At 40.1% G+C, this 14145-nt stretch overlaps 1 protein-coding gene across 1 annotated transcript in view; it reads left to right on the top strand.

Moving 5' to 3' along the window:
* Positions 1-14145, top strand: part of TENM1 (teneurin transmembrane protein 1) — a 383458-nt gene that overhangs the window by 309791 nt on the left and 59522 nt on the right. Inside the window, exon 21 of the mRNA XM_029911855.1 lies at positions 10399-10553. Coding sequence (XP_029767715.1) covers positions 10399-10553 — 155 coding nt within the window. The remainder of the gene's footprint in view (positions 1-10398; positions 10554-14145) is intronic.

Here is a 14145-nt window from a genome sequence, read left to right as displayed (position 1 = left end):
GTTCCAATACTAGAGATTTGTAAGGCAGCCACCTGGGCCTCCATCCACACATTTACTGAGCACTGTGCAATCACTCATGACTCCAGAGCTGATGCCATAGTGAGTCTAACCGTACTCACCTCCATGACTCAAACGAGTCCTGCCTTCTGAGGGACACTGCTCTACAATCACCTGAAGTGGAGCACCCACAAGGACAGTACTCGAAGAAGAAGAGAAGGTTACTCACCCTGTGCAGTATCTGAGGTTCTTCGAGATGTGTGTCCCTGTGGGTGCTCCACTACCTGCCCGCCTCCTCTCTACTTCAGAGTTCGCAGTGGGGACCCTGCGACAGAGAAGGAACTGGAGGACTTGAGTCGTTCATGCACCAGACCCAGCACCAACGGCAGTATGAGACGCATACTGCGCACGCACGCACGCCTCAAGCGGACATTGCTACCATAAATCTCCGCTCAACGGCACCGGGATGCACTGACACCTGAAGTGGAGCAACCACAGGGACACACATTTCGAAGAACCTCAGTTACTGCACGAGGTGAGTAACCTTCTCTTATTTCATTCAATATCCTTGAGTCCCAATATAGCATTCTTAAGTTACATTTTTCTTCTCCAATCATTCCAATATCTTCCATTTTCAGGAACTTGGCAGTCATGGAGAACATGTGGGTTTTCTTTATTTGATCTTACTTGAAAAGCAAGTTTTCCCAAGTCTAATCCTGTCCTAATTTCAATGCAAGAGAAATAGAAACTCATTTTTCTGATAGCCAGAGTAAATCTGAGTCTGATTATTACAGCTCAAGTTGGAGATAAGACATTTTTGTTACTTCCAGAATTGGCACTTCATATTTTGTTATTTCATCTCTTCCTTTAAATGCATCTGTTGAAAGAGCAACAACATTCATGTCCAGGGACTGTAAGAAGTGTTCCAGCTAATAAAGAATAGTTGAGCACTTTGCTTCTAACACTTTAAAAGTGAAAAGATGACAGAGATCACAAAGCAAGAGACTGCAAATCACTTGAATCATATTTTGAGTGGAGTATTATGGTAACCTATAAATAACTAATTGCATAAAATTGCTTTAGTAGTTTCTAGATGGCAGCTTTAATTAACAGCACCAGAGACATTTAGAAGTTTAGAAATGGATGGCATGTAATTTGCCCTTTTACCAACCATAAAATGGTAATTAACCAATTTGATTCACTTCTTCCTATTAAAAGTTTTATGAGAATAGCAAGTTCCTTCTAAATTCAGTCTCTCTTCAACAGAAGGTAACACATTTTCTTTTATCAGTCCTCTCCAGTACTTCAAGTTGTTTTCATGTACAAATTCTTCAGAAGTTTAGAAATTTTTATTCAAAGTAACATGCTTATTTGCAAAGTTCTAAAATGTGCAAAAAGTATAAAGTAAAAACTCTGGAAGGGAGTACCATATTGTTCTCACCACCATTACTTTTTCTAGTTCTAGCCCACCAGAAATAATGTATTTACCAAAATAACAATATATGTAGAGTAGCTGGCTAGAGCGTGAAAGAAACAAGAAAATGGCTTCATAGTGGAACTAATTTCTTGCATTGAATTTTCACTATTAAATGTGGATTAAATGAATGTTAGCTTGATTCCCCAGAGGCTGCAAAGCTTCATTCTTAGAACTGTATGCACGAAAATGTATATGCATAATATTTACATGCAATTTCACAGTTGAAAACACATCTGTGGTAATTGTGCTTTGCATATGACCAATTATCTGTCTAATCAGTCATTTATATTTGTAATTAGTGTATTTATGTGCAAAACAAAGTAACTGGACAAGGTAGATAGATATCTTCTGTTAGAAACATTTAAGTTATAACAGGACAACCTTATTCTGTGTCGGAAAACTTTTTAAAACTATACCATCTGTAGCTTCCATATTGTTCAATAGTAGCAGTAAATCCATATTTATTTTCATTTCACACAATGACTGATTAAAATGATTAAACAGATATTTATTTTAGGTCAAATTTGGCACTCAGATGCTTGTGCCTGAATCCACCGGAAGTGAAAGTCGACAAGAGTTACTCGTGTGTGTCCACTTGCAAAATTTGGTCCTAAATATGGTTGCTTAAAACAGTTGCTCTTATTTCTTTTTTCACTAAAAGCTAACATTTCAATAAAGTTAGGCACGTTGCTTATGAAAATAGACCTGAAGATTGAACACATTCAAGACATAGGGCCAAATCCTTAACCAGGTCTTACCTGCTCCCAATTGGGCAGACTTCTACCAACTTCACTGGGAATTTGTCTGAGTAAGGACCTCAGGACCCCTCCCAGTAAACTAAAATTGGAGAAGATAGGATTTAAACTTTTATAAGCTCTACTGTTCTTGTTATCCAATTCAGTCTTAAAGACACAGTGCCTGATTCCTGTATCACTTAAGCTGTGATAACTGAGAATAACTCCATTGAAGACAATGGGATTACACTGGTGTAATAACGGTCTGAGAGGAGAGTCAGATCCAATATTGCTTTGATATTTCTGGTAGGCAATTTGACTATTTCTATGAGCTTCACATTCACAATACAGCTGTATACCTTACTTTTTTGTTTACCTTCTTGCCATTATTAATCATGTCACTTTAGCAATGAACAGTGCAAGAAGTTAAGCATTAGCTAGGAACTGGTGAAGCAACTAATAGACTTTACAAGAAGCTCAGACATCATTCCATAAAATACTTAGTAATTTTCCTGTAGGAATAAAACCATTGTGGGGGAAGGAGGGTCCTCTCCTTTCAGACTTTTAAAAAAATACCTAATAGTCATGCAAGATGCTCTGCATGGGTGACTTCTGCTGCCTCTTGGAGCCAGCCTCACTGACTTACATGGGATTCCATGCCAGTGAAGGAGTCCAACTTTGCAGAGTAACTTTCAGAATCTTCAACAGTGTTAAACGTTTTGCTGGGCAGAGATGACTTAGCATTAACCAAAGAAGCATTTGATATCTATCTTATTCATTCCAGCACAACTTAAGTTCAAACAGTGTTAAATCAATAAAAATAGAAATAGAATGTAAAACCTACAGTCAAACATTATATAATGTGTGTTTCATAGTACCATTTTGATACTTAACTTTCTGTTTAATTCATTTTCCAATGTAATTTACTACATCTCCCTTGCTTCTTTTACTCCATTTTTTTTTCCTGAGGATATTACCCTCTCTTTGCCTCCATTGCTTTCACGGTCTGTTGTTTCTTCATTTCTTTACTCCCTCCCTCTCCTTTAATCCTCTTCCCCTTTCTTTTCTTGTGTTGTATTCTTTCTGTCATCCATGTAACTCTCTTTCACTCCCTCTTTCCTTTCCCAGGACAGTCCCACAAAGTCCAAATGAGAATACCGTAGACAAATTAAGGATATTTTAAGCAAATTGAAATGAATGACGGGATGACAATATTTTATTCATAAATCTTAGAGTTGCTATAGACACAACATTTTAGAATATACACCTGTTATGTGAAAAAGAGAAATACATAGCATATTATCTCAGTCTTTTGAAATTTCAACTATACAAAAATATTATATTTATATAGTGCCAGTGGCATTCATGTGCTTTACACACGTTAGAAGACACGTTCTCTTCCCAGAAGAGCTTACAATCTAAGAAAGTTCTAAGCAGTTAAGAGACAGCTGTCTTCTAAGAATGTGTAAAAGTCAAATTCACAATGGCCATCAAGAGCCTATAGGTTAAGCAGAGACTTACAAAAGTCCTTAAATCTTCTCTTCCATTCTGCCTACAAAGGCTGGTGTTTCTCTGAATGACTGAAGCCCCACTGTGAGCAAATGTATTAGGGAGATGATTGCTATGGTGGCCCCCTTTCCCAGCTACACATGCAAAAAAAACCCAAATTTTACACATAAGCACTTAGGCCTTGATTCAGAAAAGGCGTGCATCAGCTAAGATTGTCCTCCCACCCTGTCTCCACCCTGGCATGACCCCTGCATTGCAGCTTGTGAGGTCACCAGTGTGGGGCCACCTGCAGCGGCCAAATGCAGTCCCTGTGTTCAGGAAATTCTTTCAGCCATTTGCAAGGTATTTACAACCTCTGGTACAGCTGCAGCTGCATAGGGAGAGCAGAGCAGACGTGAGTATGTCTTCCACAGACCTGAGGGTTATACAGAAATTTTTTTACCTTTGCTGCAAAATGAAATGCCTGAAATTAGCTTTTTTAACTCTGAACTTGGATGTGGGAAAGATTTCTGTTTGCAGTTAGAGCATTTTAACACATCAGTTCCTTCTCTCACTTCCTCTCTGAACAACAGTTAATGGTACTTGGTCCTGTGTTGCATCACACGCTTTCTCACAAAAGGGTTAGAGGTATGTTTTTGTAGTGCAGATAAATGAAATGTCATGCAAAAGACAACTACTGGAGTTTCTAGTGAATCCAATATCTAATAATGAATGCACTGGAAATATTTAGATATTTATCTTTATTTTCCTGTTTCCTATTTTTCCATTATCTATTGCACCTCGTCAATGGATGCAGTATCTGCCAGGTGTTTATCACAAGAAATAAAAGAAAATTGCTCTATCGTATCAGCATCTGGGCAGGATTCGGCTTATGTGAATAAAGTAACTAAAGTCGAAGTAGCTTAGGTCAACTTATCGTGGTGTCTACACCGCGCTGTGTTGATGGGAGGTGCTCTCCCACCAACTTACCTTACTCTTATCGGGGGATTTGTGTGTTGTGCAGTTTTGACCTTGGTAGGGGTATTGTGACCTTGAACAACATTTCCCATGTTTCGAATACAAAGACACTTTCCTCTAATATTCAGTACTCACATTATTTTTTCCATATCAATATTACTGCCTAGGTCTTGGACTAGCTCTTCCATTGGTATAAATTGGTGTACCTACACTGAAGTCCACATCTGTGCATCAGTTCACACCAGCTGAGGATCTGGCACATTGACTTTAACAAATATACCCAAAATTGCTGTCCTCCACTTATGCCTTCTATTTCCCATGTTACTGTATTCTAGGCTGATGATGCAATATATTCCAAATCCATTTCTAAAGACTTCTTAAGCCAATTGGTTTATCTTTGAGGGATAACAGATGAATTTCCTTATTTTAAGATACTCACTGTATCATCACTAAAGAGTGTGCAGTGTGCTAATTGGAGAGATTACCAATGGAGTAACTTTTTCAGCAGTGTTAGGAAGTCACATAGTATGAGTGAAGTATTGGAGACATTGTCCAGGTCTATGCTGTATCCACTCACTCCATGCAGACAGAGACTACATTTCTATTGACAACTGTAGATGAGTGTATTCCCAGCATTAAGGTTTCTGTGGTTTTCTTATTCAGCCCATATTTGAAATTCACTCTCAGTTACACAGTTGACAAGCTCTATTCTTCCACTGATGCATAATTTTGGACTGTTATCTAATGGATACCACGTAGCCAATACAGCCATCTGTTCACATAGAAAAATAGCACAAAACTGAAAATGCACCTGTCCTACTGCGAGATACTGGCATTGCATTATCCATGGCATGGAGCCTGCCCAGAGCTGTCCAACCCAGATGAGCTAATAATCCAGCATATCCCTCTATCATGTTATGAAGCTGCACAATTCCTCCTCCAAAGGTCAGAGTCCAAGACACTTGAACTTCCAGAAATAAGATCAAGGAGGTGATACACATGTGCAGAGCCTATCTGACTCCACAGAGGCAGTTCCTTCCACCTGACTGTTAGCAGGGGACAAATACCGAAAATCTCACTTACAACTGACGACTCTGAAATGCAGCATAGATAGGGGCTGGAAAAAAAACTTCCTGCATGCAGAATCATCCATAAGGGCATGTAAATGTAAAAATGTCTGCATATGATACTCCTTATGCCCTCTTGATAGCCCAAGTTCTAGCCCTGGTGGCAGTAACAGTACAGTATGTATTTTTAAAGTAAAAAGAACATGGGAGCCTCATGGAAAGGGGTTGAGTGAGATATCTCCCTGGTAAATGCAGGGGTCAGAGAAACTACTATCCCCACCCTTCACCAGCAGTCCCTTCTCCTGGAAAAAAACAAAAACCACACACATACACAGCACAGCCTCCCTGTGATACTCCCCAAGCCCTCTAAACTAGGGTTTTATGTGATTTTTATTGGTTAGGTATCCCTACTCCACTTTGCCTCTCTCTCCAGGCAGATGCCCCTTATGACAACAGTCAAAGTATGTGACCTGCAAAGTGTGGGAGTGGAAGGGGATAACTTCATTTATATGAGATTTCCTGCCCAAAAGCTGTTCTACTGGTCCTTATTATGGAGTGGGCTCAAAACAATTATCCATTTCCTCTCCATACCCAGCTAATCTATCTTCAGAATTGGTTGAGCTGTTGCAAAGCTAGTTTATGGAGGAGCAAATACCAATGCAAACCCTCCCGACACATAATTATGGGTCAGAATTTGGCGCTCAGTGAATTTTGGTTGAAAAACCCTATAAAAAAATGTTATCACTTTTGTTACCAAAGATAGAAACTTACCAGTGTGTAATTTTGTGTTTGTTTGTTTGCATCTGTATTCCCTTGGGAATGATACGTGGAGAAAGGCTGTCAAATTTGCATGTTAATTACTTTGTTATATAGTCATTAATATCCAGACTGGGAGGGGTGGGGGGGAGAGCTGCAGCTCATTGTTACATATCAAAAGAGATTTTGCAATTTACTTTGCATATCCTGTCTTTGTTTTTAATAGGTTGGAATGCACTCCCACAGGAAATACACTTCAATTGTGACCAGATTTCTTTCTTGTTTGAAAGTGGTTGTTAAAATTCAAGGCTATTTAGCTGGGGAAGCATGGCTCATGCTGTAGTGGCCTTTCCATTTTTTTCAGTATCTTAAAAAAATGTCTATAGGCTGAATAAGTTGTGTGTCAACCTTCACCCTGATGCTTCATGGCAATGATACTATGATAATAGCAAGGCCCAAATTATGTGGATTGTTATAACTCAGATGGTAACATTCAGTCAAGGAGAGATTCACCCCAGTGCAAAGGGCTGGCACAGGATCTATACACCACTTATGTCCTACTTCATCAGTGTTTTGAAGGCTTATGTGGGGCTAAGTGGTGCACCAGGGTGAATTCATTCTCAGACAACCCTGAGGATTTGCCCTGATTACAGTCTTCGGTAGCCCAAAGCATAAGGGGCCCAAAACTGAACTCACTGCAGTCTTACACTAAAGTAAATTTTTGTTTAAAAGAACCTAATGTTCAGTTCTGCTTTGAAAAGTGGCTCTCTTATTGTCTTCAGTGACTCCACAGCAAAGGCGGTCAGGTGGCTGGTAAAAACATGCTTTAACTACCAGCATCTGAACATCCTTCTTGTGCATTTTCATTTAAAAAAAAAAAAAAAAAGCTTATGAAGGCTAAAGTCTTCCCTCATTGGCACCATGTGCAACCCTCTTGTCTTCAATGTATGCCCTCAGTCCTGGATCCACAAAGGACTTAGGTGTCTAAGTCCCGGTTTTAGGTGTCACTTGCGATGCATCAAATTCCCCCTCACTTGCTGCTGACCCCTGTAGGCATCTAAAGTCAGTGTTTAAGATTTTGCTGTTAAAGTACCGTAGGCTACTATGTTCCTGCTCTGGCCATGCACGCTACTGTCTCACTCTAGGTGTCCTGCCTAGCCCCAGCGTTTGTCTGCCTAAGTCACATGCAGGGCCCGATCTGGTAGGCATGCTTCACCTGACTCAATGTAAAGGGGGAGGACCTCCTTTATAACCTTTATGCCAGTGATGAGGCTTCTCATCCTTTCTCCGGACCAATTAATATTTCATTATTCAATTAAAGTGGATCAACTTCAGTAGGAGAGAATGAGGGATCAGACCCACATCAGTATACTCCATAGCCTAGTGGCTAGAGCATTCCCAAGGAGACTTGAACTGCTGGCCTGCTACACCCCAGGTGAGTATGCTAACCACAGAGCTAAAGGTTAAAAGGGAGAGCCACCTTCCCTGCTGTGTGGTATTAGGTGGTCTCTGAGCACACCTACTGGATTGGGCCCCCCGTGGGAATTAGGCAGAGGAACACCTGTCTTCCCCCAGTTCATGGATCACTAGCAGAGACCAGCACCTCCCTGCAGCCCAGACTCTGCGCCTAAGTTTTCAGGGGTAAAATTCAGGGTAAAATTTCCATAGGTGCCTATGTTTCTGTCTCTGAGCATGTGCACTACTGCCTCCCTCTAGGTGCCCAGATGCTTCTGTCCCCCCTGCTCCCCCTAAGCTCCAGAGTGAATCACAAACTGGGGTAAGAAAGGCATTTGGCTGTCTAAATCACATGCAGGGCCTGATCTGTTAGGCGTGCTCAGAGGTCACCTACCAAATTGGATCGCATTAAAAATTCAGCTGGAGGAGGTGGTTGCCCACTTTATAATTTTTAACTCAGTGGCTAGAGCACTTTCTTGGGATGTGGGAAATCCAGGTTCAGTTTCTTCCCCCACCCTCCCAACCACCCCACCCCCGTCAGAGGAGGAGAAAGAATTTGAACAGGGGTCACCCATCTCTCGGGGGGGGGGCTTTAATCCTTGAATTTAGGATATTTTGTTATGGGGCTCCCTCAGTCTCTCCTGCTGAAGATATTCCACTGTGGTTAAATAATGAAAGCTCAATTGGAGCAGAGAGACTGGACCCAACTCTCCCCCCTCCCTATACTGCTGGCCTATAGAGTCTCTCTCTCTCTCTCTCTCTCTGGCCCAATGACACGTTAAGTATTTATTCACAATGGAACAGTCATTGGGAGAGAGAGAGAGGGGTGGGATGCCCCAGGCCCCGTTCCCCTGCGCCAATCACTCTTTCATTATTTAATCCACATTAGAAGAGCGTCAGCAGGAGGGACTGAGGAGCCCCACATCAGAATATCCCATGGCTCAGTGGTTAGAGCACCCAGAGAGAGGGAGACCCCTGTTTAAATCCTTTCTCCCCCTGGGGAGGAGGCAGCACCTGGGGCTCCCAAATGAATGCTCTAACCATTGGGCTGAACGCACCAGTTCCTGCTGCCACTGTTTTGTGTGGAGCGAGACAGGCACCTAACGCATTCCCACAAGAAATGTCTTAGGTGCCTACCGCTGCCTGACTTCAGGTGGCGGGTTTCTGTTCATGAATCACCAGCAGACCTATGCATCTGCCTGAATCCCAGGTTTAGGTACACCCCTCTTATCAGCATCTCCCATGGATTGCTTAGACAACTCTCGGTCCAATATGCTGGCCTTTAAGGATAGCTTTCTTAGGTGCCAGTTTCTTCCCATTCAGTGTAAGAGAGCCTAGACACCAACTCATCTTTGTGGATTGCAATGTTCTTCCTGTGATTTTTTTTAAGCCCCTAAAAGTTAGGCGCTGTGACGCTCAGCAATGCAACGCCCAAGTTCCTTAGTGGATCCCACCCAAACAGCCTTGAGTCATGCTAAATTCAGAGGACAAAATCATGAGGCATGTAAGCCACTGTCTGACTCATCTGTTCAAATCTTCAGACTTTCCTTCCCATGGAGCATGAAATCAATTCATTTTTAAAAATGTCTTGAATGTGTATAATAGATGCTATAAAGTTATGGTAAGGTTAAAAGTAAGATATTAAATTGTTTAAACAAAATATCGAGATTTTCAGGAGAAAGGGATTTCCCAAATCAGATAAGATTAGAAGTGATATGATTAGAAGTGCTTTTTGTGACAGTTAACATTTTCAGTAAAAAAACAGCTTATATTTCTTGCTGTGTTGGAAACCCTGAGACATCGCCATTGAAGAAGGGATGGTTGTGTGAAAAATGTGATGGATTAGGACTGAGTACATCTGGGCTCAATTCCCAGCTCTGCCCCAGAGCTCTCTATGATCTCAGTCCCCCATCTATTAAATGGGGCTAATAATGCTGATTTTCTCTCATTCTTTGTCTGTCTTGTCTGTTTAGATTGTAAGGTTTCAAGGCAGGAATTGTCTCCTACTTTGTGTATGTACCGCACCTAGAACAACTGGGGTCATGAGCTTGACTGGGGCTGCCAAGTGCCCCTATAATACATACAATAAATTATAATTGTCCAAAGTGAGTGAAATGAAGACAAATGATAAAGATCATAAATCTAGGTATATGTGTGGTAGGAAGAAGTGCTGCTGTTTTGATCTATTTCTATTCTGTATCCCCTATATTCTTCTGTTTTTTAATATATGTCAAGGACTCTCAGGGCTCTGGATGGGGACCCTTTGGTGTGGGGTTTGTGTAAGGAAGGCTGACATCTGAAATAAAAAAGTTATATTATTTTGTGGAAAGTAAAATTTATTTTTTCAAAATCTGATTATCGTAATCTGAGGAATTGGAATTAACACAGATGAAGAAATAGTTTAAGTATAGTACCAGTATTAATGCTTTCTTTACTCTACCAACAGGTATCACTGTGGATAAGTATGGATTCATTTACTTTGTTGATGGTACCATGATTCGGAAGATTGATGAAAGTGGTGTGATCACAACAGTAATAGGTTCAAATGGTCTTACATCAACGCAGCCACTGAGCTGTGACTCCGGAATGGACATCACTCAGGTAGACACCACTGATTTTCATGCATTGTTACCATTCAACACATTGTGGAAGTGGGTATCTATGTACGGATGCCCAGTTAATCGGTTAACACTGGGTGGCACAAGATTTCAGACATGTTTTTAGAGCAGTAGTGATATTTGATTGTGTAAAGCTTACATTTAAATCATTACTATAAATCTAAGATATCTAATATAAATAGAAAAAGTATGCATGTGACTTTACCGAGTGGCCCATGTATGTATTATGTGTATGTACAGGTGCTTATACTAATAATATATACATGTCTACACTGATTGCTTTAAAAAGTTACAAGCTACTTTTAGGTGTGTCCTTTAAAAGCAGGTGATATTAGTATCTGTATAGAAGGTTTGAGAACCTTCCTTTAGCCCAGCTTTCTGACACTGATGTGCTTGCATCACTTAACAGAGAAGAAAAATGATCTATTGTTGCTGTCCAGGTCTCTGCTGTGGAGCACTATGGATGGTTGCTGGAAGAACTAACAAAATAGCAGCTAAAGGATACAGAAGCTACAGCTTTTCAATACATTTTTAAAGTGCTTCTCAATTCTTAATTCAAGGACAACGTAACAGAAATTGAACAAAAAGGCACTTTCCCCATCTGGTTTATATTAAAAACCAGACAGACATTTATACACAAAACAGCCAGCCTTTCAAAGTTAATGGGTAGCAACTCTAAAAGGCAGATGGTGTAGGCCAGGTTCTGCTTATTCAATGCTGGCTCCAAAATAAAGTAAAATTTGTCTGCTTCAAACAACTAAAGGGAGTCAAGGACTCAAAACAGTTACATTATGGTATGGGTGAGATTATACCTAGAGCAAATGGGTTGGTTTGGGTTTTTATTTTTTCCTGTGTATTTTAATATTTTGCCATTGGAAACCACAACTGATACATAGAGAACTCATCTGATCTGAGCTGTCTAATTTCAATCAAGGATTTTAATGGTAGCAGTTTACTGTGAGGGCCTGATGCTGCATTGCTTGAACTCAAGGGAGATTCAGGCACACAAGGAATGCAGGAATAATGTCCCTGTTTGTATATAACAAGCTTCACTGTGAAACCACAATGGTGGTCAGGGGCCAGATTCAGCCTTATGGGGAGAAAACCTGCATAGAGTGGGAAACTCAGACATCCAAATCACAGTTCCATTCCTGTCCTGTCAGAGAGAAGACTTTGTTCTTGTCTCCCACAGAAAGTGCAGGGGTTCATATTGCCAAACTAGTGGATGTCCTGGGATACATGTGGACTTCATGTAATCTCTGATGACCCATGCCTTCCCCACAGCTGCCTATGCCCCTAGTCATGATGCTATAATCTGCCATCTCCATGGCTACATAGTAGCAGTCAAGAATGAGACCTTGGGGGAGTTAATAATGCATGGAGCATATTTTAACTACTTCTTGGATATACATATAACAACTGCCTGCAGTGTATGTGTAGCACTAGCTACCAAATCAGATATCTCTAAGGTCTGTAGGAAATCACATCATGCGGAACATTTGCTCCCTGGCTGCCTCGTTTCCTGGCTCTGGATCTGCATGGAGTCCTACTCCATGGAGCTCAGGCAGAGGGAACATCTACAGTATCATGGGTAAGGAAAAGCATACCACTGAGCTAGCTCGTTTACTATTCAATGTCATTTCCCCCACTACCATTCTGAAAGGTTTAGCTCCTTTTCATTTGTGAAAGAAGTAACGAAAATGAGTTCTGGTGAATAAATCCAGCTGGTTCATTACTGGAAATGGTTTTCACTGCATGTTTATCGTCACATAGTGGTGCAAAAGCTACAACAAACTGAGTGATCTAGATGTATCCTTACTGCATAGACTAGGATAATTTTGAGATGAATCCAGAATGCATGCCAATAAATATTCAAGATATTGGTATTAAATGATAGCTTTATAAAGGATAAAAGTATTTTTTAAAAGCTATCCAAAGGATTTAATTCCTTTTTTAAAAATCAAAATGAGGTATTAAATCCATCCTGCATACGTTTTGTAAATGATGCCATCTCACCCTTCATATATTGAATCTTTCCAGATACAAGCCCTGGAATTTGTATCTGCAATTTATAGAAGCATCTCTTGCTTTTTATTATTATCTCATTGATTTTCTCAAGGTACATAGCAAAATAGTCCCCAAGTAAATGCCCCAGATTAAATGTCCTGTGGAATTATTGAACCAAATTCTGCTTTCAGTCATGCTGGTGTAAATCAGCATGTCAATTAAATTACTCTTGAATTAAGTTGATGACAATTAATTTATTCTTGAATTACATGCCTGTAAATGAGAGAATAATTTAGTCTTTTTTGGTCAAAATCTGCTCTCTGTTATACCCTTATATCACCATTGACTGTTATGAGGTGACATAGATGTAACTGAAACCAGAATTTGCCTCATCGCTACATTAAATTGTATTTGGCTAAGTCTCAAATAGCATTTACATCAGGAATATGTGGTTTATTCACAAATTATGTGTTTAGAGGAACTTGTGAAATAGGTTAATAAAATCAACTCTAAAAACTTAATTTGCTCTGACAATAAAATGAATGACTTGTTCAAAATCAATATTTTTTTATTTACTGAAATACAAAAGTACTTTTGGAGTAAGCACACAGTACAATTGCTCATTGCAAATACTGGTATAAATAAATAGAGCTTTCACTTTAATAGGTGAGTTGATTATGAAAGGGTTTAGTCACATATTTCAATGCCAGTTTTGACCAGAAATATGTCTTAGAAATCACTAAGCACATGTCACTTACTTCCATCTCAGACTTGACTAAATTGTTATTCCGGGTTTGTAAGGAAAAGGAGATTGGGTTGAGGTAGCTGCCCGGTAAAGTGATGAATTTGCTCTTCTTTTACCTGTACAGAACATAGCTGAACTCTGTTTTGGTCACAACACAAGTCAAATGAATTTAGGGTTTTCAGCCAGATTTTCAAAAAAGTTCATGGCCAGATATTCAAGTACTCAGCACCTGCATTTGAAGACAGAGTTTCAAAAGCACTCAATTCTCTTTTAGATACCAGAATAAGGGCCAGATTCTCAAAAGGACCCATCAGTTCTCTTTGAGACACTAGTGGCCAGATTTTCAAGAGCTCAATGTGCTAGGTTATTTTTAAAATCTGGACAGTTGTTTTGGTGCATAAATGAGAACTGAGCTTTTCTGAAAATCTGGCCCCAAACGTGGGTCCTGAGCATTGTTGAAAATCTGGCTGTAATTATCACTTGACTAATTGACCAAACTGGCAGGAAAAAATGGCAAAATTAATGCACTCTACTTATGAGAAGCCCGTTTCTGAAGCATCACAATTCTTACTGATTACAATTGAAATGAATCAGAAGAGCTGTTGGGGAAGCTTAATAGGATCTGATTCTGCTCTCACTTACACCTGTTTTACACTGCTATAGTTCAGTGGAGTCAAGTATCAGAGGGGTAGCCGTGTTAGTCTGAATCTGTAAAAAGTAACAGAGGGTCCTGTGGCACCTTTAAGACTAACAGAAGTATTGGGAGCATAAGCTTTCGTGGGTAAGAACCTCACTTCTTCAGATGCAAGTCTTGCATCTGAAG

The sequence above is a fragment of the Terrapene carolina genome, unplaced genomic scaffold, assembly GCF_002925995.2.
Source record: "Terrapene carolina triunguis isolate 2854851 unplaced genomic scaffold, T_m_triunguis-2.0 Scaffold131, whole genome shotgun sequence".
In the NCBI taxonomy this organism is placed as follows: Eukaryota; Metazoa; Chordata; order Testudines; family Emydidae; genus Terrapene; species Terrapene triunguis.
The sequence above is the reverse complement of the archived record's forward strand: the minus strand, read 5'-3'. Positions and strand labels throughout refer to the sequence as shown.